Genomic DNA, 26,279 nt, shown 5'->3' on the forward strand with positions numbered 1-26,279 from the left:
TATGTTCACTGTGGCATCATTTACAGTAGCCAAGATATGGAAATAACCTAAATGTCCATCGATGGATGAATGGATAAAGAAGATGTGGTATATATGTGTGTAAGTGTGTGTGTGTCTTTGTATGTGTATATATATAAAATGGAATACTACTCAAACAAAAAAAGAATGAAATCTTGCCATTTTACAACATGGATGGACCTTAAAAGTATTATGCTAAGTGAAATAAGTCAGATGGAAAGACAAATACCATATGATTTCACTCACATGTGGAATCTAAAAAGAGAAATGAACAAAAAAACCCCAAAACAAACTCATAGATACAGAGAACAGATTAGTGATTACCAGCGGGGAAGAGGTTGGGGGGTGGGCAGAATGGTGAAGGGGGTGTAAACTGTATGCTGATGGATGGCAACTAGACTTGTGATGATGATCACTTTGCAGTGTATACAGATGTCAAATTATAATGTTGTATACCTGAAACTTATATAATTAATAAAAAAATCCAATTTCCCAAATGCCAGCCAATGACCAACCGTGCAAGCAGGCCTTTTTAAGGCGAGCAGTCTTGGACCTGCTATGTTAGCTCTTTACTGCACAGGTCACATTTTAAGGTATGCCTGAAATACTAAACACTTCTGTTTGGAAAATTAATGTACTGTATTTAATTATTAAAATAGTAAATGACTACTAAATAGGAGTTTTTGTTTAATTTCTTTGTGTTTAGGTCCTGGCTGAATACAAGTTTGAATTCCTGCAAACAGTTTGCAATCACGAACATTACATTCCTCTGAATTTGCCAATGGCATTTGCAAAACCTAAACTTCAGCGAGTTCAAGGTATGTATTCGTGTTTTCCATCATTAGGGATTGTGTTTTCCTTTTTTTGGCTAGCGCTAGTATAGTATAACGTTTTCTAGTTAAACCAGTCAATCTAAAGGTAATGTCAGAATTGTTACTATCTGAAGATAGGTTTGTTAATGGTACTCAGCATTTCCTTCATAGTGTCAGTGGTAGTATTCATAGTATGAAGAAATTAGGTGTGTTACATAGATTGCTGCTTAAACACAGATGTCAGATACCAGTTAAATTGCTCTCTGTAGTACTGTTTGGACTCTTATGTGAGACTGAATTAAGAAAAAACCATATAAATACATTTCTGCTGAATGGAACATCAAAAGAGAAGTATAAAGGCAGAGTAAAATAGTGATATGTATGTATTAAATTGATGAAATGCCTTCAGTTATCTCCATTGCTAGTTTTATTGAATGCTTTGTTGTGTAGCACTATTCTTATGTTACTATGTTTTTTATTTGTCCCTTTTCTTTTCATATATTAATTAGATTTTTTTTCATTTGCGGTGGACCGTTTGACTTCAGTAGGTAGGTTTAACTCGGTTCACTCTAAAGTAGTTTGCTGTCTTTAAAAACAATTGATTTCATGAATGGCTAAGATGGATGGGGGCTTTGTTTGCTTTTTAAATCCTCCCTAGCCAAGATGAAGCTTTAGTTAATGTACCCAGAAAACCTAGGAGGTGGTGTATTTGTTAACTCTTAAAATCAGCTTGAGTGTTGATTGCTAGAAGGATCAACTTTAAAACACCGTCCTCAGAAAACAAGTTTTGGCTCAAGCCAGCATGGGGGCTAGAGGGTAGCTGTTCTTTAAGTGTGTCTCATCTCTGCCAGGCTTGCCTCCCTCCTCTCTGACCCTGCTTAATGACTGCTTGGCCACAGTTTTGGAGGTTGGCTGAAACTACCTGATTGGATTTATTCAAACCCCTGAAGTAAAAAAGCTTACTACCATTGTAAAGTCGACCCAGATAAGGCCACCTGGGTTAGTCCGTACTGGTTCCTGTGCATAGAAAGTGGTTGGGGTTCACAAAAGAGCATGACCAATGGCAGAAAGAATATCAGCTACCTTGGTCTCTAGGAGGGTAGCTGCTGAGCACCAGTTTCAGTGCTTGAATGCCAGCCAGTGAAAACGGAGAAAAAATATTTAAAAACCCAAGCACCCCTATTCAACCGCTCCCTTATTAGATTCTGAGCATGTATAGCTCCGATATTTCCCCCAGTATTTATTGATGGCTTGAGGAATTCAGGGAAAAGAAGGGATGAGGATTTAGGGTTAAATCTGATTTAGCATTTATTAAGTCCTAACTGAATATATAGCATTATATTAAGTGCTGAAGAGACCAGAAAAGAAAAGGAAAACATATCCTTCAGCTTTATGGCCTAACTAAAATTAAAGGGTACGGGAGAGGAAATAAAGGTAGTAGAAATTTACCATAGAAATTACTAAACTTGGTCACGGTCTCTTCTGATTGTGACCTAATCAGTTTATAAAGCAAGTCCCAACCAGGATATTAGCAGCTGGGATTTAAAATGGACTGAGAATCTAAAAGGAAGTGAAAGGAATAGTTCAAAGCGGTAATTTTATGAAATAAAAGATTTGTATTCGTGTGATGAATTTGAGTGAGAGGCTGTTTTTCTTATTGTTCTTGTGCCCCATCGTATTGGGGCCAATATATAACGTTTACTAAAACAGTCAATAGTTAATACTGTTACGGTGATTCAGTTGTCTGGTGTCGCTTCCTTTTCCTACTTTACAAATATAAACAGATAAGTGAATCAAGTATTGCTGTAGAGAATTACTCCAATCTGTAGTTGTAACTAAATCTCTTCAGATATGAAGAAATGTGTTAAAACATTGCCAAATACAGTATTCTTTCGTTCTAGGTTTTATCCTAAGATTTCTAAGATTTGAAAAGCATCTCGAAAAACAAAGAATTCTAGGGACTATTTTACCGACTGAAATTGTCATTAAGGCTATCATCTAGCCCCAATGATGAGTGCTCGTATCTCGTAAAATTTTGCATGCTTATTCTATATGACAAAAGAATTGTTCATATTTGTTAATAATAACAGTATAGTTCTTGCTAGCATGGTCACATATGACTAAGGAATAAATATAGTGCTTTAATGTTAAAGTAATTTTTGAGTATTTTTATAAATGGATTTTAAATTTCATTATGCTGCAGATTCAAATCTTGAATACAGTTTATCAGATGAGTATTGCAAGCATCACTTCTTGGTTGGTCTACTTCTGAGGGAAACCTCCATCGCTCTTCAAGACAATTATGAGATCAGATATACAGCTATCTCTGTCATAAAGAATCTTTTGATAAAACATGCATTTGACACTAGATACCAGCACAAGGTAAGGATGTTCGTATCATCATCAGTATCACATTAGTTAGTTTCTAAGAAGATTTTATGTTCAAGGTGAAGTTTTCAGTAAGGAACATAACGGGGGGATTGATGAATTTATTTTTACAAATACGTTTTGTTTCCATTTCAAATGATTAGGTTTTAAAAATACTGTTCAGATAACTGTTGAAGAAGAACACTGGTTTTTCAAATCATGTCTAAAGAACAGCACAACTGCTTCATGATTTGTTACATAAACTAGAATTTTTTTTAAAAATCATATACGATTATAGCCATGTGCACTCTTTCAAATACACACCTTAATATATATCCTTAAATATATCTCCCTAAATAAATGCTATTATTGATTATTAAGTGATTAATAATGACACATTAAGTATGTCCAATATAAAATATGTAATATGAAGTTTTTCTTCTTACTGAAAAAATGTAGGTGTGGCTGTAAACTTTACATACATTACACACTGTCCGTGTGTGAAGGCCACAGCTGCAGTTGCTTTTTGCTGCACCTTTAACTTAATATATGGGGATGGAGGGTATATTCAAATCTTACTAACATTATACCCTATGGGCTTCAAAAAGTAGATGCCAAACTGTATGGATTTAGAATAACCTAACTTACTTACCTGGCTCAATGTAACATATTGTTTCATAATTAAGAATTTGTCCCTTTGTTTTACATTCAAATTTAAATAAAATTGTCATGTCATTTATTATTATAATTACTTTGGAAAGCTGACTTGGAGATGGATTTTATTCTTTTTCTACAGTATTCCCATTTGTCCTTAAAAAACAGAAAATGCCTGCCAGCTACATCCAATTATATTTCTTTAATTATGAAGATTTGTTTTACTTACAAATTTTGCTAGTTTTCTTCATATAATTCTATCCTAAAGTAGATTTAAACTCTTTAGCTTTCAGATGTTATTACTTACTGCAGTTTGCATTGTTTTTTCCACATTATAATTATAATAACATACTCCCATTTAGTGTGGTTTGCTTTATTATGTGCCACTTTTTGTGTGTGTGTGAATGTTGATACTGACTTAACGTAAGTTAACTGGTATAATATATCTAAATGAAAAGATATCTTAAAGTCATCCATTCCAACCAAGCTTTGTCAAAGCTTTAAAAATGCCAGTTACCACTGGGCTCTGTTTGTACCTAGTAGTAGCGGAGGAAAATGTCTTTAGCCATGATTTCAAAGAATTTGTGGGAAAAGTACAAAATGAAGTTCTTGTTCTTAAAGCAGGAAGTTGTATTTTTTCCCCTGCCTCCTCAGATGAAAGTGAAGGAATATCGGATTTCACTAGTGTCTTACCTAGAGGTAGAATTTTAAATATTTTATATCACATATTTGCACATTATTTACTTTTTAAAATTCTGAGAGCAGTATATGTACTCACACGCACACACACACATCACTGTTGTTGTCTGTAAATAACACTCTGCCTCTTTGAGTGTTTGAGGTTTTAGACTATGGGAAAGATTGAGATGCCAGCCTCATTACCCTTTCAGTAATTTCTAAAGCCCTTTCTTTGTTCAAAATCTTCTGACAGGTTTTAAGTGTGTATAGGATTCTCCCCAGTAAAACTTTGCTTCATGAACCTGCTTCATTCCCTTTCTCTGTTTGGTCCAAAGACTTCACAGGTGGCCTAAGAGGTCATTTGTCAAATATTGATACATTCACTTAAAACATGTTCACCATTAATGATGATGCCAAGGTGGGGGCAGAGAGGGGAGCTTTAAGCCCCTATAATTTCCACTGGGTCCCCCAAAGTGACCCCAAATAAAAATACAGTCAAGAAAAAAATTCTTCCTGTGGAAAGGCTGCTTTGAGACTCGATCTCCTAGTCACCGCCACCCCCCATTCCAGCCATGTTGCCCTCCACAGCCTCTCCTCTAATGAAATTATGGAGATGTCACTGGTCCCTATTATGTGCTACTCAAAAACTGCTTTGGGAGCCCTCCTAATACCATGAGACATCTTTCCTACTCAGAACAAGAATATCCAACATCTAACATTTATTCTGGGGTCTGTATTAGTTCCTGTACCCACTGCAAGTGATGTTGACACCTAAGAATTGCAATTTCTGCTTGGACTGTGGGCAGATTTTTTTTCCCTTTTTTTTTTTTTTTTTTTTTTTTACAGTAATCTTACACACATGGTAAAAAAAAGAATCAAAATGCCTCTCTCCCATTCCTTACCTCCATGCCTCAATTCATCTCTCCAGAAGCAACTACTGTTATCAGTTTCTTATATAAACTTCTATTTTATGCATGCACAAGCCAATATGCTATATATATGTATATATATAAATATATAGTAGAAACCATTATGCATTTTTCTTTTGTCACTTAACAATATAGCCTGAAGATTTGATCTACTGTATTTTTTTTTAAATCTGCATAGTATTCCATCATATGGATATACCTTATTCTATTTATCTAAACTGTCTTCTGTTAATAGATTCTTAGATGGTTTTCTGTCTTTTGTGCAGACAAAACTTTTAATATATTTGCCCTGACTGCATGCTTGCCTGTGTTCCTGTTCACCTGAGAAAGGTGTAGTATCTCCTTCCCTAGTGATCACTGACTATCAGAGCTAAAATGAATTCCCATCGAGAAGCTATAATATTAATAATAGTAGCTAAAATTTACTGAGGACTCACTATATGCCAGGCACTGTATTAAACATTAGCTTACATGAATTAATGTCACTATTATTATCCCCATCTTACTAAAGAGAAAACTGTGGTTAAGTGACTTGATCACAATCAAGTAACTAGTAACAGGAGAGCTGGAATTTATGTGTCTAAAATTCAAAATCTGTGCTCTTAACCACTAGACTATACTACTGCCTCTCAAATCTTAAGTGGGACCCTGGAAAATTAGAGAACTGCCGAGAAAGGGTGATGATGATGGTGGAAACTGTTGAAATCAAAGCCATGTGAAGAATAAAGAAAAGTAGTAACAGCTATTTAGCCTTGTGAAGAGTGAATTAAGACAATTTGTGGTAATTGTCTCCAAATATTTAAAGGGTTGCCATGTAAAGTGGAAGTGGACTATATACCTAGCAGGTAGAACTTATACCTAGCAGGTAGAACTTACAAACTGCTAAAGGATTTTTCTAACAGAACCTCTGAAAGGGCTGGAGTGTTTAAGAAGTTTAAAAACTAACCATCTGTCAAGGATGCAGGTAAGGGCTGTTCCTGCCTTGAGCAGGAAATTGAACTAGACCAGTGGTTCTCAAACCTCAGTGCACATCAGCACCATCTGGGGCAGATTCCTGGGACCCAGCCCAGACCTACTGAACCAGAATCTCCTAGTGATAGAGACTATTACTGATTAGGGTTGTGTATTAGAAGTAGGTCTGTTAAGAGTTCCTGAAACTCATAAAAGAGGAAGTACAAATGGACAATTAACATATGAAAAATTGTTCAATTTCAAGAATAAATGCAACTATGAGACACTATTGATCTGTATTCTATAGGTTAACCATTGTACCCTAGAGGCCTTATCTAAGTCTACAGACAAACCTCCCAAAGTCCTAAAATATGGAGGGCAACTCTTGTGCCATCACAACCACTGGTTTGGCTGATTTGAATGTATGTACATATCTGGTGAGGAATGTCTATAGCTGAGAAAAGCAATAAATTTGTATAAGAGGTACCACATTCATTAAGATGACCAGTGGCCAGCTTCACTTGCATATTTACAAATATATCAATCTCCCAAGTTGTATAATTGATTTAGGGGGCCAAGATTACATTATTTTAATTGCAGCTTTACTCAAAGCAAAGACATATTTCTTGAATGAATACAGTAATTCACCATGTTTTTTACTTCTTCCATCTATTCATTCATTCAGCTAATGTATATTGACCATATCCTATGTGCCCAGGCACTGGGGATGAAGCTATGAACAAGACAGACAGGATCCCTGCTCTCATCAAACCCAGCCCTCGCTGGAGTTAAAGAGCAGGACTAACACGATCTGCTATTAAAAAAAATAAACTTTTGCCTATTATGTAGTGATGTTTGAAGGATGTGCTTCGACTCTGTAGTGTATATAAATTCAAATACCAACAAAGTGGTGTGGCAGCTAGTTTTGAGAGTATGGGTATAAATAGACTCATGCTTCACTAATTTGTTATGGATATTAGCTTGCTTTTAGTGTTTAAACGGATAGATGGAGCCAACTTTATTTGTAATATAGGCATATTATATATCTATTAAGCTTTTGATAATTATTTTTCAGAACCAACAAGCCAAAATAGCACAATTGTACCTCCCATTTGTTGGACTGCTTTTGGAAAATATACAGCGATTAGCAGGTCGAGATACCTTGTATTCTTGTGCAGCCATGCCTAATTCTGTAAGTAGTAATGTGTTTCTATTGTCATTTTATCCTGTTTTGTTGACTGTATTGGGAATTAGGGTCATACGCTGTATGGTCTCAATAGTGCACCTTTTACAACATTTTAAATTTATACTTTTTCCTGGAGCAGTGCTTCTCAAATCTTAATGTGCATATGGATCATCTGGGGAATGAAGACAGAGATTCTAAGGTAGTAGCCCTGGGGTGGAGCTTGAGATTATGCGTTTCAAACAGGCTCTTGGCTTTTTCTCGTCTAAGGACCACACTTTGAGTAACGAGATCCAAGAGAACACCAAGAATCCTCTGTGCTCAGTGTTTTCTTTTTAAGATTTGCTGCTGTTACATGCCTTCATATATTTATCCAACCAGAAAACTGAACAAAACATTCACTTTGCAAAATGTTAGGCACCAGGGATTAAACTGTATTCCTTTGCTTCTCCCTCTCTTTGACAGCCTCCTCTCAGCACTTCCTGGTGAGTGGCTTTTAACTCATCACAGTCGGTCTGTGCTTTTTTCTCCCCTTAGAATCTTAGAGTTGAAAGGAACTTTGGAGGTGATCAGTCTCCCACTTGGCAAAACAACCTTTTGCCATAGTAGTAATTAAAACTTTCCTTCTCACATTAGATCTACAAGATTTTCTATCCACTGGTCCTAGTTTTGCCTTCTAGTGATACATAGAACACATCCATTTCTACCTCCACGTGATACCCCTTCACACATGTCCCTTCTAAATTTTTCTCCAGGCCAGATATCTCCACTTCATCATTTGTTGTTTCAAACCCTTTACATTTCTTGGTTGGAGTCTTCTGGACATGCTCCATTTTACCGATTGCCATTTTAAAATGTGGTGTATACTTTGCAGTCTGTCCAGTGGGACTAATAACTCCTGCCCCACCCCCACTCCACGTTCTGTCTGGCCCAAGATCACCTTCACATGTTCAGTAGCCAAGTCACATTGTTGGGTGGCAGGTGAAACTGTGTCCTTTACAGCTTCCTTTGGAAATTCCCCATAATAAATGTCCGTAGATTTGTCAAGCCTACCCTGGGTTCCTGAGAAAGCTGCTTTTAAGCCTCGCTTGATTGCCTGTAGCTCCCAATTATGTAAATCAGCTAAATGTGGACGCTATATCACCTACCTGGGTGTCAAGCAAGCCTTTCTTCACAAGCACAGTTACTCATGCTTATGCACACTCCATAACATTTGACAGTGATATTTGGAAATATTTTACTTATCTATTCTTTCTTTTGCAACTCAAGATCATGTAGGGCCTCTGGTCACACCTCTCCTTCTAGTATTGCCCTTGCTTCAAGGAGGAGAATGGAACCATGTTTAGATCACACCAGTTGCAGCTTTTACCAGCCACCTAGAGTTGTGTCACTTTGCCAGAGGTCATGGTTGTAACAGCGTACGAGGATCCATTTTTAAAAGAGATGTCCCCTAAATACCAATACTGATATGTGACTTAGACTTTCACAGTGAGCTTTGTTTAAAATTAGGGTACCATCTCATTGTTAATTCCGATTTCTTATCCTAGTGTACAAATGTATTTAAATGACAGAGGTATCACACTGTGTTACAGGCATCCAGAGATGAGTTTGCATGTGGCTTCGCTTCACCTACAAGTAGAGGGAGTCTGAGCACTGACAAAGACACCGGTAATTAAAAGTCCTTTAAAGATTATACATGGCATGGCTGTTTAGAAATGTACCCTATACTTCTCCGTAGTTTTGAAATATTTCATAATAAAAACTATACATAGCATGATCTCTACTAAAGTTTAATTAAAATCTGACACACACTTGCAGCCACATTTCTTTGCTTAGGTTTCCTTGTCTCAGCTTGTGTAGAATTTAGCTTAGTATACTAAGAAAATAAAGGATAATGAGAAAAACACTGGTTTCCAATCCTCTGTCTCCAGTCCTGGACAAGACACTTCCTTTTTCTGGGCCAAACTTTCCTTATCTATAAAATTATCTAATTGTTTGCCTTTATTTTATGACTTGCAAGGAATTTCTTGTAGTTTCATATATGTTAAAGTGTTTCAAGGAAAAAAAATTGTTTACCCTTTATTTGGCTTCTTATGGTGTTTTAATGTAATATATAAACTTCACATTTTAGATGACCAAGATCTATTTCCTAAAATATGTCTTTACTTAAATTAACCTAGTGCTTAGTTTTAAAAATATTTTTGACAGTTCCTCCTGTTGCTAACAAGGACTTGGCTTTTTTCCAGCTTATGGGTCTTTTCAAAATGGACACGGAATTAAGAGGGAAGATTCGAGAGGTTCGCTCATCCCAGAAGGAGCAACAGGATTTCCAGATCAGGGCAGCACTGGTGAAAATGTAAGAACCTAAATATATAGGATAACCCTAGTGATGTGTTAAGCTACAGCAGTCTTTCTTTTTATGCAAATAGGGGTCTCTCTACTCTCCTGTAGTCTGTACTGGATCTGTAAAAAGCATCCCATAATTCTTGGATGTTGTAGCAGTTCCTTCCTATCCTGGCAGCTGCTACTTGGATATTTTAAAACTGTTTATAGAGAATAAGGCATTCATCTTTAAGAGTTCCAACTCTGAATACCTCCTTTAACCCTAACACTCTGTAAACCTGTTCTAGAGAGGGAAGGTTCAAGTTTAAAATGCCTAATGTACCTTGTCACTTAAATCACTCCCTGGCAGGATTCAGCTTTTTATTCTTTTGTAATAGAGTAATGACATTAACATGGGAGAAGAAAAATTAGGTCCCCAAATTGATGATCTCAGCATCCCAGAATCACTTAATCACAATATATTCTCTGACTCTTCCATCAAATTATTTCAAGCCTAACATTAAAGTTTGGGATATGTCTGCCTTGAGACAGAAACCTCACTTTAGACCAGTAAAGCCTTGTCACGCTGCTACGTAAAATCAGAGAATCATATAAAATTAGAGTTAGAAGGGTCCATAAAAATAATAAATTCCAACTCTCAATTTACAAATTAAAACTGGGATTGTGACTTAGGACAACCACACAACTATGGCAGGGCCAGGCCTGAACCCAGGTTTTCTAATTCCGGCACTTCTTCTCCTAGATCATGGCATTCTTAGGGTGCATCTGGGGGACTTTATAAAAATGGATAGCTGAGCCTCATGCCCAGAATTTGTTTCCGTCAGTCTGGGGGCTTTTGCTCATTTGTGTTTCTAAGCTCCCAGGTGATGCTGATGCCGCTGGTTGGGAACCACCCCTTGAGAACCACTGGACTATATACTCCATTGAGTCTTTGCATAGTTAGTAAGTTAATCATAAAGGTTCTCATTTCACACCATTTAGAATTAAGACAACAGACACTGTCATAGGTAAGGCACATAAAGGACAAAGAGGTTAAATGACTTGCTAGTAGTCACACAGCTAGCAAGCGTTCAGAACCTAGATGTTTTGCTCCAAGTAGAAGTTCTTGGTGAATCCTACATTAGTAAATATATATCCCCAGCCCAGGTTAGCTCAGCTGAAAGTATTGGTTTCTAACAAGGGTACATTCGTTAGGAGATTGTCATTGCTGTATTCATACAAATCCCCAAATAAGTCAGATCTTGTCATGCTTAACTGCTATTTTAACAAAAGTCACTAAATAATAGGAACATCACTACTTTGTAGAGGCTCTAATTTTGAAGTATTACTGGGTCCTCCTTAGTAAAATTATCTTGTAATGTCATTAAGCCCCTTTTTTAAGATAGATTTTCCGACCTATTATTTAGACGTTGGATTTTAATAAACTCTAAGGAGAGACTGAAGTTAAAGAGTTTAAAATGTTTCTTATGCTTCAATGTACCTTAGTTAAGTTTCTCCTTGACGTAAAAGCTATTTTTCCTGGAATAGCCACATATGATTGTTCAAAATGTTTTCTTACTAAAACACAGGACCTATGGGAATGAAACATACATGGTATATTCATGGCTATATCTTGATGAAGACTGCAGGGTAATTTCCAGTGATATTATTAGGTACAGTAGCAAAGAAGAGTCAGCCCATTTACCTTCCAAATGTGATATAAAATTTGGATTTATGCTTAGAATTTTCCCAAACAGAGGACTAATGGTTAAAACAGTTATTGAGTTAAAGGCTATGGGAAGCTACAGTACCAATATTGTTTCACAAAAGTCCTATCTTTGTATTACAGACTCGGCAGAGTTCTGCAAGGAGTAGTGTATCTCAGTATAACCGATTGGATCAGTATGAAATCAGAAGCCTCTTGATGTGCTATTTGTATATAGTAAAAATGATTTCTGAAGGTGAGTTACCAGCATATTAATCGTGGACTGTACTCCACCCTCACAGGTTTACAAGTTCATGCAACAAATATTTGACCATCATCTGCATGTAGAACACATGCACATTAGAAACAGAACTTTGAAGACTCTGACCTTAGAATGTTCCTATATTTTAACTAAAAATAGGTTCATTTCGGTCATACAGGTTTGATTCTTTGAAATAACTTTTTTTTTTAATTTAAAAATTAGTTTCTAAAGTGAGGCAATAGTTTTAGAAGTGCTAAACATTTTTTTCATGCAGAGCATATAATGCAGTAAATGACCAACGTAAACAGAAGAAAATAACAATAACCAGTGTCATAGTTAACACTTTAGCTTTTATTTGACCCAGGATTTGGAAAATCAAAAGCAAACAAAAAGACAGGAAGGGTTCTTTGAGGGTAAGGAATGTCATTGTTATCTTTTGCAGTACCATTATACAGTTTTGCATGGTGTCAGGTTCTTTTCCAGGCTCTGTTCTCTTTTCCTTGGTGTATAATTGTATTATTTCCTAGTATTACCATTTCTTCTTTACCCTATATGATAGAATATAACCATTTTCATAAACTGCATGTCCTCTGGAAGTAAAATCAGAAGGTTATCTTATCCCCAATACCACATTTGTTTACACAGTTCCCTCCCCTTTCTTCCTTTTCTGTTTTTGCTCAAAAAAAAAAAAAAAAAGTAAGCAGGAATGAAGAACATAAAAGCACCTGGGTTCTGATCATCATAATGCAGTAGTTAAATTTTACTTTTTTTCTATTTTTCTATTTTTTTATTTCATTTTTAGTAAATATTAAATCTTTTTTTGTAATAATGCAGCATATAAAAACATAAAATAAGTTGATAGTTAACTCACTAGAAACATTGAAACAAATCAAAAGCTAGATATGAATGGTTAATTCTAAAGTATATTAATAAAACAGGTTTAAATAACCAGAATCTTCAAGTTCTAAGAATGTATGATTTAGAGTAAACATCAAAGATTATTGAGGCTATGTGATAAGCCTCCATGTTTGGGTAAAGAAAACAGTAAAGGGAAATCATTTTCAATGCTGGTGGTATTTCATTCCAAGAGATAATGGATCAGTTAATAATTCACAGCTCACTGTTTTTGTCTCCCCACAATGCTGTTATCTTTGCAGTACCATTATACAGTTTTGCACGGTGTCAGGTTCTTTTCCAGGCTCTGTTCTTTTTTCCTTGGTGTATAATTGTATTATTAACTAGTATTACCATTTCCTCTTTACCTTATATGATAAACTATAACCAAAGGATTTTCATAAACTGCATGTCCTCTGGAAGTAAAATCAGAAGGTTATCTTATTCTCAATACCACATTTGTTTACACAATTCCCTCCCCTTTCTTCCTTTTCTGTTTTTGCTCAAAAAAAAAAAAAAAAGTAAGCGGGAATGAGGAACATAAAAGCACCTGGGTTCTGATCATCATAATACAGTAGTTAAATTTTACTTTTTTTCTATTTTTCTATTTTTTATTTCATTTTTAGTAAATATTAAATCTCTTTTTGTAATAATGCAGCCTATAAAAACAAAATAAGTTGATAGTTAACTCACTAGAAACATTGAAACAAATCAAAAGCTAGATATGAATGGTTAATTCTAAAGTATATTAATAAAACAGGTTTAAATAACTAGAATCTTCAAGTTCTAAGAATGTATGATTTAGAGTAAACATCAAAGATTATTGAGGCTATGTGATAAGCCTCCATGTTTGGGTAAAGAAAACAGTAAAGGGAAATCATTTTCAATGCTGGTGGTATTTCATTCCAAGAGATAATGGATCAGTTAATAATTCACAGCTCACTGTTTTTGTCTCCCCACAATGCTGTTATCTTTGCAGTACCATTATACAGTTTTGCACGGTGTCAGGTTCTTTTCCAGGCTCTGTTCTTTTTTCCTTGGTGTATAATTGTATTATTAACTAGTATTACCATTTCCTCTTTACCTTATATGATAAACTATAACCAAAGGATTTTCATAAACTGCATGTCCTCTGGAAGTAAAATCAGAAGGTTATCTTATTCTCAATACCACATTTGTTTACACAATTCCCTCCCCTTTCTTCCTTTTCTGTTTTTGCTCCAAAAAAAAAAAAAAAAGTAAGCGGGAATGAGGAACATAAAAGCACCTGGGTTCTGATCATCATAATACAGTAGTTAAATTTTACTTTTTTTCTATTTTTCTATTTTTTATTTCATTTTTAGTAAATATTAAATCTTTTTTTGTAATAATGCAGCCTATAAAAACAAAATAAGTTGATAGTTAACTCACTAGAAACATTGAAACAAATCAAAAGCTAGATATGAATGGTTAATTCTAAAGTATATTAATAAAACAGGTTTAAATAACTAGAATCTTCAAGTTCTAAGAATGTATGATTTAGAGTAAACATCAAAGATTATTGAGGCTATGTGATAAGCCTCCATGTTTGGGGAAAGAAAACAGTAAAGGGAAACCATTTTCAACCCTGGTGGTATTTCATTCCAGGAAATAATGGATCAGTTAATAACTACAGCCACAGCTCACTGTTTTTGTCTCCCCACAAGGTGAAAAGTGGGGGAGTGTAGAAAGTGACTGCTAATATGTATGGGTTTTTTTTTTAGGGTGATGAAAGTATTCTAAAACTGTGGTGGTTTTATAAGTTTTTAAATGTACCATAAACTACTGTATTGGGCACTATTTAAATGGATGAGTTTTATGGCACATGAATTCACTTAATAAATTTGTCTTTTTTTTTTTTTAAGGCCCAAGAGGCAACATGGAAAAAAAAAAACTGGAAAGAAAAAGAAAAAAGTAGTTGAATACCACCACAGCCCAGGGAAAGTAAGAAGGAGGGTGGTAGGGGGAGAGAGAGAAGGAAGGCGGAGAGGGAGATGCATCGTTGACTAGTTCTCCTCTCCTCCACCCCAGTACACATGTGCACACACGCCCACATACCACATACAGTGTTAGCCAGTGACAAGCCGCTGGCTGCTTTTTTCATGTCATGGGTAAAACCATAACTGCTTTGTTTCTTGAGAACTTCATAGTTCCCCCTCGTCTTGTAAATGTTGACCTTGCTTGCTAAATATTTGATCTTTGTTGGTTAGGTTTTTCCTTCTTCTGTTCTTGCTTTTTGATTTTTAAAAGCAAATTTTTAATGACTAGCATACAGTCACATCTCCTCTTTATCTTCTGTAAATGTAAAGTCATGCTGCATGGTATCTGTAAAGTCATATTCATTTTATTCCGAAAAAGTATCTGCTTCTTGGTCCTTCTCAATGAATGTATTCTAGTTACCTTGTCAAGTCCAGTAAATATTTCACTTTCGTTACTCTATATGCATTTAAATGTTGAACTCTTACAGTCCACGCCCTTTAGGTCTTCTCTTGGCTTTCAGTTTTTTGGGCTTTTTATTGACTCATAAACAGTAACAACTTAATTTCAGCAAAAAGATGGTAGATCCTACACATTCATATGGAAGTACAGGGATTCTGAAGAATGAGTTTCCTTCTCTGTAGCTGAAATTTATTAACTGGCAATAATTCACTGTGTCAAAGTCTTAGTCATTTGCCCAACTTTTGTGTAGGTCTTATTGCTTTGTATATTATATTCTGAGAAGTGTATCAGAGTCAGGGGTTATCAGTTACACAGTCTAAATTGACAGCAAGACTGTCCTCTTGGAAAAGAAAAGCAGTCTCCTTAAGAGAGAGGAAGAGGGAAAGCTACTTCCTTCTTTCTGACCGTACCCTGGCTTTTCTCTTTATTGCAGACCCCAAAATGAAACTCTGGGTCTCACCTTGTGGCTTATCAGCACCATGCGCTGCACCTGTAGATTCAGTAGTATTCTTCCTCACAGTCAACTTTTCATTGAAAGGTGTCTGGCTACAGCTGTCTCTCACCGAAAATCCAGTTTTGTAATGAGCAACACCAGTCACTGATCTTCTTTTCCCACTAGAAGTACAGTCAAAAGGAAATACATTTAAAGGGCGCTTTTCCTTTCTCTGTGTAAAAGGAGGAAATGAGCGAGTATGACCAGGCATATCTTCCTCTGAAGTTTCAGATACTAATGGAGTAGGTCGGTCTTCTCTCGCAGAAATACTGGAAGGGCTCCAAGAGAAGTACATCTGAGCTCTACGCTTTTGTGTGGAGGTCTTCTGTGTGAAAATCAGTTCCTTTTGTATATTGCCAAGCCTGTCTTTAGGAAGGCTGACGTCACCTTGAAATCCATACCCGCTCTGAGCGCCAGGTTTAGATGTTAAAGGAAAACTTACAGATGACTTCCGGTTGGCACTCCTTACTGTGGCAGGCTTACTGTTGTTAGAGGAACTCTCCAGAGGGGTCTCTGGCACCTCAGAGATGCCCTCACCATAAAGTGGACCTGGAAACGTGGGACTCCGTTGCTGTTCCTTTTTGCCTCCAGATTTCATCTCTTTAGTATTTGACTGCTTTACCAGTCTGACAGGCAGATGCATCTGAGATCTGGGTGCAGGCTTCCTGACTGAAAAAACTAGCCCGCTATTTTGAGTGCCAGGAATGAAATCGTCATCACTATCAGAACTAGAAGGATGAAGCTGTTGCTCCTTCAGTTTTAGTCTTGCAGAAAGCTGTTTATTTTCTTCTCTTAATTTATTCCTTTCTGCCATAAGCGAAGCAATAAACTTCAAATTTTTTTGTTGGATATGGTAAAATTCTTTCTGTAGCGTCTTCCTGTACATTTCGTTCACTGAACAGCGGTCACATATTTTAGAGCTTAACTTATCTCGCAGGTCATGGATGGTGATATTCAGGATTTTCTGTTGCTCCATCAACTCTTCAATTTTGGCTTTGGAGCCCGTCCGCCTTCTGTCTGCCAATTGCTCTCTCCTCAGACTGGTTAGTTTCCTCTGGAGACGGAGTACCTCCCTGTCATGCAGCTCTTTTAGGATTAGCCAGGTTTTTTTAAAAGCGTCAGAAGACAAATCACAGACGCTAACCTGCTTTTTATCTCTTGCGTGAGATCTCCGGCCACTTCCCTTGTCTCCTCCACCCACGTTCCCCTCCTGCATCTCGTCTCCCTGACTGGGACTGGGAAACAGTGGAGACAAACCGCCGCCGGCAAAATGGCGGAAGGGCTGCTGACTAGAGCTGGGCCGCGAACGGGACGAGAGTTTCACCCCTTCTACAGACCTGCGAAGAGGCTTCAGAGCACAAGGCGGGTGCGAGGATGGCTCGGAGGTGGACAGAAGGGCCCAGTTTGGCGGCGGAAAGGAGACCCGAGCCTCCTTTTGGCGGGAAAAGCCAGTGCGCAGAAGGAAGATGGCGCCTTCAAGCCGGCCTGTAACGAGAGGCTGGAGAGACCGGAAACGCAGTGACTTCTGGGAGAGCCACGCTGCGCTGAGCCGGAAGGGCTCCTGAAGGCGGAGGGGGGGGGACCGGAAGTCAGTGCTCACTTTATTTTTGAAACAAATCTAATTTGACCTTATGTTAGCATCTTTATTCCTGATGATCAGTATTTTATAAACATTGAAAACTGTCAGTACTCACGGTCTTGAGTAAATTGGGGAAATAAAGTCAAAACCCACACACTCTTCCCTCCCTGTCACCCCTCCGTTTAGCCAACATTACCTAGTCGTCCATCCCTATCTTCAGAGGTTCTCGCGGGGCAGGCCATTACGTCATTGCCTACTTTTGCGATCCCTACCAGGTTTTTAAATTTAGAAGTGGACCTGCTGACACCATTAGCTATATCTGAACAGGATAAAAAAGGAATGGAAGGTTAAGTGAGGGCAATATTTTTCTTTTTAAAAAAGTCTCCGTGAGTGTGTTGGAAGTAAAAAAAAAAAGGGAACAGCTCAAAAGAGAAGTGTATGTGATAGGTTTAAGGGACTTTTATATCTGAAATAGTAGTTCCATTAATGTGTGTGTATGTTTGTATATTGCCAGGACTTCAGGGCTGATAATCCAAAGGCAAAGAGGAAAAAGAAAGTTATCAGTCTCTTCCTCTAAAGTTTAAAGTTCTCAGACTGTTTGGTTCGCAGAGCCCTTTGAGTAGCAGGCGAAGGTGCTTGACCCTACCTTCGGAAAAATGTACTTAAACACACCATCTTGCACAAAATTTTAGGAAGCTTATTAAAAACCCCAGGTCTACTTCCCTTCCTCTGTCTGCAGGGATGATAAGCCATCCAAAAGAACATTTATAAAATACATAAAAATAATTGTTGAAGTTGAAATAATTACAGATTAAAAGGTATATTTAGAATTAATTCAAAAGAATACAGTGTGGGTATTGGGCAGTGAGATGAGATAGGAGGGGAGGATATAGATGAGACAGAATTGGCTGTGAGTTAATGGTTGTTGAAACTAAGTTATTGGTACATTGGAGTTCACTGCGCTATTCGCTGTAAGATCTATGCTATCTCAAGATGTAACACTTTATTCATTCCATTTTCAGATACACTCTTAACTTACTGGAATAAAGTATCTCCCCAGGAGCTCATAAACATTCTTATACTTCTAGAGTAAGTTATATTAACTTATTTTCATAAAATTTCCTCTTATTTTTGGGAGCTTAATTTTTATACATAATAAAATATTACCCCTTTTCTGTTTTCAACAGCATATTTGTTAATAATGTAGGAAATGATAAACTATTTTGATAGTTTAGAGGCTGACATACAGGTTCTTCACACATAGACAGAAGAAAAACATGGAGATGAAATACTTGTGATATTATAGAAAACTCTAGCTAATAATAGTGCATCCTTGCAGACCATCAGGAGTCTTTCTGTGATCTGGAAAACTGGAAGTGACATCAGCTGTCCTAAATCATTCATTTAGAGCAGATGCTGGCTTAATGGAGCAGCTTAAATGTTGGAATTTAGAATTTGTACTCTTATGTAGAGCTGAGTAATTCTACCTACTTCAGAAATGCATATATATATATTTCCATATATATATATATATATCTCTATTGCAAGGTCCTTAGGGAAAAAAATCTAGCCTTTTTCCTAGGTGGAGGTTGGAAATTGTCCTGTATTGTATGCTGAGCTATTTTTACGTCATTATTGAAAGCTAAAAGAAAAATTAGAATGAAATGTAAGAAATTTCTAAATAAATAGTACACATATATGATATCGTGTGTGTGTGTCTACCAAAACACAAAGAGGGTAATCTATGCATAAGAACTTAGTAAAGTCTTTCAAAATTTTGCAGAAAATGTCAGCAAATAAAAATTACGATTAAAAAAAACTACTCTAATTATATTGAAATGTTTACTAATGAAAATATATGATGTTGGGGATTTACTTTAAAAAAATAAAGGCAGTAGGGAGTGTGGAGGGAGAGCATGGGACCTGTTTGGGGTAGAAGTTAAGAATGGCCATGAGCTGATAATTTTTGAAGCTGGTGGGTGCTGGGTATGTGGGATTTAGTTTGCTGTCCTCTCTACTTTTGTATGTGTTTGAGATTTTCCATACTAGAAAGTATTTTAATGCCATTATAAAAAATATAGCAATTGCCCCAATTTTTAGGGCTTAAGAACCTTTTTAGGTGTTACTCACTGTGCTAGAGACCTTTGCTGTGACACACACTATAAAGCACAAGGGATGATTTGCATTGACGGTTTTTTAAAAAATATGTCATTAGAATTGTATATGAAGACATGGAGCTTTTTGGTGCTGATGTAATTGTAGCAAATAAATGTAGAAAGATATAATATGGCAAGTAGTTATTTGTATATTTATTTTTGTATACCAAAACATATTATTGTAATATGATTTTAAATGGGTCATTCTTTGTGACACATGAATTTTCAAATATTACTTGTTAAAATGCAAAGTATGGTAATATCTTACTAACATGCTCTTGTTTTTCTTTCTAGAGTATGTTTGTTTCACTTTAGATATATGGGGAAAAGAAACATAGCAAGGTAATTCCCATAGCACTGCAATTTCCACTTTTTTTCTTCTCTTCCAACAGAGGGCAGTCTTAATTATGCCATGTATAACCTAGATGATTCATTTTGAGTTGACATTAAGATACCCATGATTTATTTAATGCGTCTCAACTCAAAGTTGAAATTAATCTGATGTGAACATTTTTTAAGTTTTCCAGAGGGTAGTAGTTAGACTGATATGCAGAGTTTCTGTTCTACTCCTAGAACAGATGCTTGTCTCTTCTGAAGGATGTGAGAAAGGGCTAGATCAAGGGGAAGGCAGGAAATCGTAAAGTGAGGACAACTGTAAGATCTGTACTTTTATCTACGACCTGTCAATACTCACCTCAGTTACTAACGTGAATAGAAATCCCCAACAGCAATTGGGACGTGCACTATATATTATTTATTTCTTCTTTTTGCTGTGTAAGTCTTAGTGAAATAAATACTTAATGAGAAACTGTAAGGAAAAGATTACTTGCTTATTTCAATAAGATATATTTCAGGGGTAGAGTTAGTCATTAAAGGAACTCAAATAGAATTCTTTTTTTAAGTAAATTCCATGGCACTTCCAAAAACTACAGAGGCTGTTTGGATGAGGTTTACTGCTGAGTCTCTGGAACATCCTAATAATTCAGGGGATGATTTCCACTGTCTTCCCAGCACTGGGAACTGGTTTAGAACTGGTATGGTAACTACCACCATGAACCTTAACCTCTAAGATTCTGCTGACCCACCCTCTATGTTTATTAGAGGATAGACAAACTCTTTTTCTTCCTTAGTTCCTGTATTACCCGGTTGTAATTTTTTTTAATGGAACCTTAAAATTAAAGGAAAACAAAGAAAAATGTGCAAATAGACGTGTTTATAGAGTAAAAATTTCTGCTCCAAGTTTAACTCAGGTCCAGAAACAGATTAGATAGGCACTCATTCTTAAACATCTAACTCCAGGAATTCTTCCACCTCACGTCAACTCCGAGTATCCCTCTTACTGTTTTCTCTGACTCTTGCCTTTCCTTACCTCCTGAGAAAAGACTGGATCTTATTGGAGTGTTGTCCACTTTACTCTGATATTTTTGAGGAGAAGAAGGGAAGTAAGAAACTCTCTAAATTCCTTACTTGTATTCGTATAGTATAAGCTATTTTAAATATACATTAAGCTTCATACAATTTCCAGTGATGCCTCATTTAAGCCAAGTAAATACTGAGCATAACACAGTGTTTATGTGGAAACCTAGTCATTTATTAGTTTAAAAAATCTAACGTTGAGAGGTATTCTCAGAGTGCTCCATTTCCTAACTTTAACATTTATTTTAGGGTGCATGATGCCTGGATGTCAAAACACTTTGGAATAGACCGAAAATCGCAAACCATGCCAGCTCTTCGAAACAGATCAGGAATAATGCAGGCCCGGCTTCAACATCTTAGTAGCCTGGAAAGTTCATTTACACTTAATCACAGTAAGTGAAAAATGTGTGTAGGGTACCCATTTGAAACAGATATTTATACTATTTAATCTTAAAGAAGTACTGGCTTAAATCTCCAATACAATTGGTAATCATCTCCCATACATACATGCAATTGCATATCTCTGTTTATGAACAGTCATTTCATCATATGTGAATATATGATAAAATATGCATGGATTTTTCAGCAATTTTAGGTAATGATGGTTTTTTTTTCTTAGTTCAATATCAAGGAAGTTAATTTTCCCTTTGAATTATTGTTCTTATTTTACATTCGATATCCTTTATTCCTACTTTAATGCAAATAACGGCATCTTAATATAATAGTATGTGTAATATTTGTTTAGAGTTGCTATTGTTCATTCAGTGATCTTAAGGGATTTTCCATGCTGAGCTGACCACAGAAATCAAAGAACTGTAAATAGTACTTTGACAAAGATGTATTTCACATAGGTTGAAGTATTGACAAGTCGAATAGGACAAGGAGGAAGCTACAGGGTTATATAAATGGAAGCTATCCTCTGAAAAACAAATATTAATAAAAAAGTCAAAGAGTGAGATAAACGTTCATTTCCACGCAGTCCTTTGGAGGTTGCATAAAAGGAAGCCAGCAGAACTGGCTTTGCGATAAGGGCTGATAATAAAAACAAATGTCTTGAGCAGATGGACCTGAGCTAATAGAGTCAAGACCTTTAAAAAAAATGCAAGTCTTACAGCCTTCAGCTTTGCTCTTTGTCACTTGTAAAAATATCAATATAATAAACCTGTGTATTTCAGTTGGCCCAGATGCTTTGTTTTCCTTCTGATTTAGAAACATCTCATACCATTGGCATCATTGAAAACATCTGGCCATAGGGCACCACTGTTATGTAATGTAGCTGCATTTCTATGAGTTTCTCATTTTTGCACACATAATTAACAGCACAGCCTAAAATGCCTCCTGCGTTATTTCCTGGTTACATCACCATAGTTCATCACTGAAATCTTGTCTCCAAAGAAGTGGGCACCTAATTATTTGTTGCAGAGCTGTTGATACAGAGCTGAAGTAAAAATCAGTGGAATTGATTAACCCAGACCATATTTGATTAAGGAGTAAACACAGTGAAACTCATTAAGTCTGCAGGTATTGAAAGCCTGCTTTCTTTGTGTTTGTCTCTCTCTCTGAGTCTTTGGGGGAGAATATCATTCAAAACTGTTATGTGAATCTCTGTGTTGGGCAGTTTTAATTTTCTTTTTTTTTAAATCCCAGGTTCTGCAACAACTGAAGCAGACATTTTCCATCAGGCACTTCTTGAAGGCAATACTGCTACTGAAGTTTCCCTAACAGTACTAGATACCATATCATTTTTCACCCAGTGCTTCAAGGTAAACATGAAGAGTTAGAACTCAGTTGGTATCATTGCAAAGAAAATATTATGCAAAAACTAATTAGTCAGACGAAGCTTAGTATAGTGTAAAAGCCCCCGGTGAGCAGTCAGGAAACTTGGATGGCAGACCTAGTTTGGCTCCTGTGTGACCTTGGGAAATCACTGAGACTCGTGTGCCACATCCATAAAATGAGAGGATTGGACTAATTTGCCCTGAATTTCCCTTCTCTTTTATCTTCCTGTTTAAAAACAGTTTTCTTTCACACTTTTATGAAAATATCCAGTACTTTTTAGCCCAAATTATGATTTAGTCAGTTTATCCAAACACCCGTTGTGATGAGGTATCTTGTCAAGCCAGATGATGTCCAGGCAGGCTGGCCGGCTGGCTTCCCTCATCAGGTGCGTAGTGGTTTTTCTCAGATGCTTGCCTCTCGATACAAATCATCATTGCTAGGATTAAAAAAAAAAGAAGAAGAAGAAATTAAAAGCAATTATCTTGCAGGGTTGTTGAAGATGTAAAATGAGATAATGGACGTGAGAGTGCTTTGAAAAGTAAAGACTGTATAACTATAATGAAGGGTAACAGTAGTGGGAGAACTCAAAAGTGAAAACTCTTGCTGGCTTTTCATCTGAGTTATACAGATTTTTTTTCTTTTCTTCCCCCCTTCTCTAAGTAATTCAGTTAATTGCTTCAGCCCTCCGGATTTACTATGGAAACCTGGCCTGTGCTTTTCCAAGAGGCTTATCAGGGAAAACTGAATTAGATACTAATAAGAAATAGGCTGCAAAATCCCTTTATGAAGTATTAAGTTTGTTCTGATTAAAATGCAACCCAAATTCATTTTTTATTGTGCCAGTAAGTAAGACATTTGGTCTCAAGGTTTGCATTGTATTCCTTCCTCCTATTCAAATACTTCTTATTTGTTTAACATACATCTCTTGGTAGATGTCAGGCACTATCCTAAGTGCTTTAGAAACATTAACTCACTTTTTTGTTGTGGGTCTGGAGGTGGAAAAGAGGACTGCAAATGGGCACCAAGGATCTTTTTGAGATGATGGGAATGATTGGGTTGTAATGGTTGCAGAACTCTGGAAATTTACCAAAACTAATTGAATCATGTACTTAAAATAGGTAAATTTTGTGGTATGTAAATTATACCTTAGTAAACTTAAAAGTACAAATGTGGACTCACCTTTAATCCTCACACTAGCTTCGTGATATAGATACTGTTATTTTTCCCATTTTAAAATGAGGAAACTGAGGCTCACAGGGAAGTTAATGTCACATAGGTGGTTAGTTAGCAGAATCAGGATTCTGATCTAGGCCAGTTATCACAAGAGTCCATGCTTCTAACCACTACCCCATGCTTGTTAGAAGTAGACTAACAGAAAGATCAAACACCATTCAGGGATTCTGGCTATCAAGGTTACTATTAAATCTGTTACAGGTTTGCATATTGTTTTGGTTCGTTGTTGTTACTTTTGGCCAAGTTGTAACCCGGTAATTAGTTTCTTGAGGGATAGGAGAGCAGGGCTGGAGGTGTTAACCAATGCCTTTTTTTTAAAGGTTCACAAACCAATAGATATTTCTCTACAATTTGTTGTTTCTCTTATATCTCTATTTGCAAGGAACATTTAAACAATTTACGTAGTCTGTTCAGTTGTGATCCCTGTTATTATCTCTACTCATAGAGGGTTTAATTTGTCACCAGTGGCTAAAGATATCTTATGCTAAACATACATTTAAAAGCAAATTAGATACTAGACTTTTAAAATGGAATTGATGTTTTCCTTAATTCTTACATTACTTTGTCAGAGAAATACAAAGGCTGGTTACCTTGTATCCATTTTTAATTTACTGATTTCTGAATTGAGGAGCAATATGGTTAGGTTAATAGAAAATACTCTTCCCATACTAGTTCTGTATTTGCTGTGTTATACTGGAAAAAGATTTTTTTTCATCTATTTAAAATTGTGGAATTAAGTATAGATGTAGTTTATATAGTATTTTGAGATTTCCAAGTTGAAAGATGGCACAGATGATTTTAGATTATGTTAAACTTTTTATTGTTACTTTTCAAGCAGTGGTTTGATAAACAGGTTGTTGGTAAAGCGTGTTCTCTCATTCTAGGGGGAGCAGCATAAACTATTTCTGCAAATTTTTTTTTCATGTTTTGTAGAGCCAACTTTTGAATAATGATGGCCACAACCCGTTAATGAAAAAAGTATTTGATATTCATCTTGCTTTTCTTAAAAATGGGCAATCTGAAGTGTCGCTGAAACATGTCTTTGCCTCACTGCGAGCTTTCATTAGTAAGGTAAGAGCAGAGCTTTGTGGCTGCGAGTGGCCTTGCTTCATAGCAAGAAGGAAAGGGAAACAGGGATCATTGCGAAGACCTCTCCAAACCTCAGATAAGGAAGCCATTAAATCCTGCCTTTGTAAATATTAGAACAGCAAAATACGTAAAGAGAGCCTGACCAGGCATTCCCTAAAATCAGCACGTGCTTTTTATTTTGTCCTGTCATTCCTTTCTGAAGAGTATCATTTTAAAATTACCAACTGCCAGTTTTTCTTCTCTTTTGCTTCTTTTGAAAGTATTGTCATGCTGAAGATATATAAGCTGTGAGGGTACTCATGTATAAGCACTTTGAAAGCAGAGACCAAGTCTTATAACACCAGGGCCTTGTATGATATCTTGCAAATCGTAGGCACTCAATACACGTTCAGATGAATGAATCCTTCTTTTCAGTGTGAATTGTATCTGTGGGCTCTAAATTTTCAGGCCATTTACCTCATCTAAACTAAAACTTCAGACTAGGCTTTTAGGAATAAATATGACTGAAACAGATAGCAAAGATTTATTTCTGGTCTGGTTTTGATAGCTTTTAAACATAATTAAAAGCATCAGGAACCAAGATGGAGTTAAAATTATGGAAAGGCACAGTCTAGGCCTCCACTCTGGTATGTGTAACTCCAACAAGACAAATTCAGTTAACCAATTTGTGTAATAGGATAGCTGAGTGTGGAAAACTTTTTTGTCATTATTTGTATGGCAACTTACGGGGTTTAACTGATATAGAAATTAGGTGATCTTGAAGGTTTATTTTTAAATTGCCATTCTTTTTTTTTTTTAATTTTTTTATTTTTGGCTGCATTGGGTCTTTGTTGCTGCACGCGGGCTTTCTCTAGTTGCGGCGAGCGGGGGCTACTCTTCATTGCGGTGCGCGGGCTTCTCATTGCGGTGGCTTCTCTTGTTGCAGAACATGGGCTCCAGGCGTGCGGGCTTCAGTAGTTGTGGCACGTGGGCTCAGTAGTTGTGGCTCGCAGGCTCTAGAGCGCAGGCTCTGTAGTTGTGGTGCAGGGGCTTAGTTGCTCTGCAGCATGTGGGATCTTCCCGGACCAGGGCTTGAACCCGTGTCCCCTGCATTGGCAGGCAGATTCTTAACCGCTACGCCACCAGGGAAGCCCTAAATTGCCATTATTTAATACAATTTTTTGAATAAAGAAATAAATGGAAAACTGAGTTCAGTGCAAGCATGTTACGAGAAACTAAGGGAAAGAGATTCAGAAATAATTCATTTAACAAACAGTTACTGGGTAGGTACTTACTGGTGTCAGACATTGTGTCAGGGATACA

General features: G+C 36.6%; 1 protein-coding gene across 3 annotated transcripts in view; it reads left to right on the forward strand.

The window, feature by feature from the left end:
- The window catches only part of DOCK11 (dedicator of cytokinesis 11), a 196,636-nt gene that overhangs the window by 118,894 nt on the left and 51,463 nt on the right, over window positions 1-26,279 (forward strand). For 2 of the 3 annotated variants that reach the window (XM_059909928.1, XM_059909929.1), the window contains 11 exons: window positions 725-836; window positions 3,034-3,212; window positions 7,485-7,601; window positions 9,185-9,260; window positions 9,839-9,948; window positions 11,764-11,875; window positions 18,327-18,393; window positions 19,755-19,802; window positions 21,126-21,268; window positions 22,524-22,639; window positions 24,822-24,959. In XM_059909928.1, coding sequence (XP_059765911.1) covers window positions 725-836; window positions 3,034-3,212; window positions 7,485-7,601; window positions 9,185-9,260; window positions 9,839-9,948; window positions 11,764-11,875; window positions 18,327-18,393; window positions 19,755-19,802; window positions 21,126-21,268; window positions 22,524-22,639; window positions 24,822-24,959 — 1,218 coding nt within the window. Of the gene's footprint in view, window positions 1-724; window positions 837-3,033; window positions 3,213-7,484; window positions 7,602-9,184; window positions 9,261-9,838; window positions 9,949-11,763; window positions 11,876-16,892; window positions 16,975-18,326; window positions 18,394-19,754; window positions 19,803-21,125; window positions 21,269-22,523; window positions 22,640-24,821; window positions 24,960-26,279 lie in introns of those variants that run through there. The other variant, XM_059909930.1, reaches the window with a different exon arrangement.

The sequence above is a fragment of the Balaenoptera ricei genome, chromosome X, assembly GCF_028023285.1.
Source record: "Balaenoptera ricei isolate mBalRic1 chromosome X, mBalRic1.hap2, whole genome shotgun sequence".
NCBI lineage: Eukaryota > Metazoa > Chordata > Mammalia > Artiodactyla > Balaenopteridae > Balaenoptera > Balaenoptera ricei.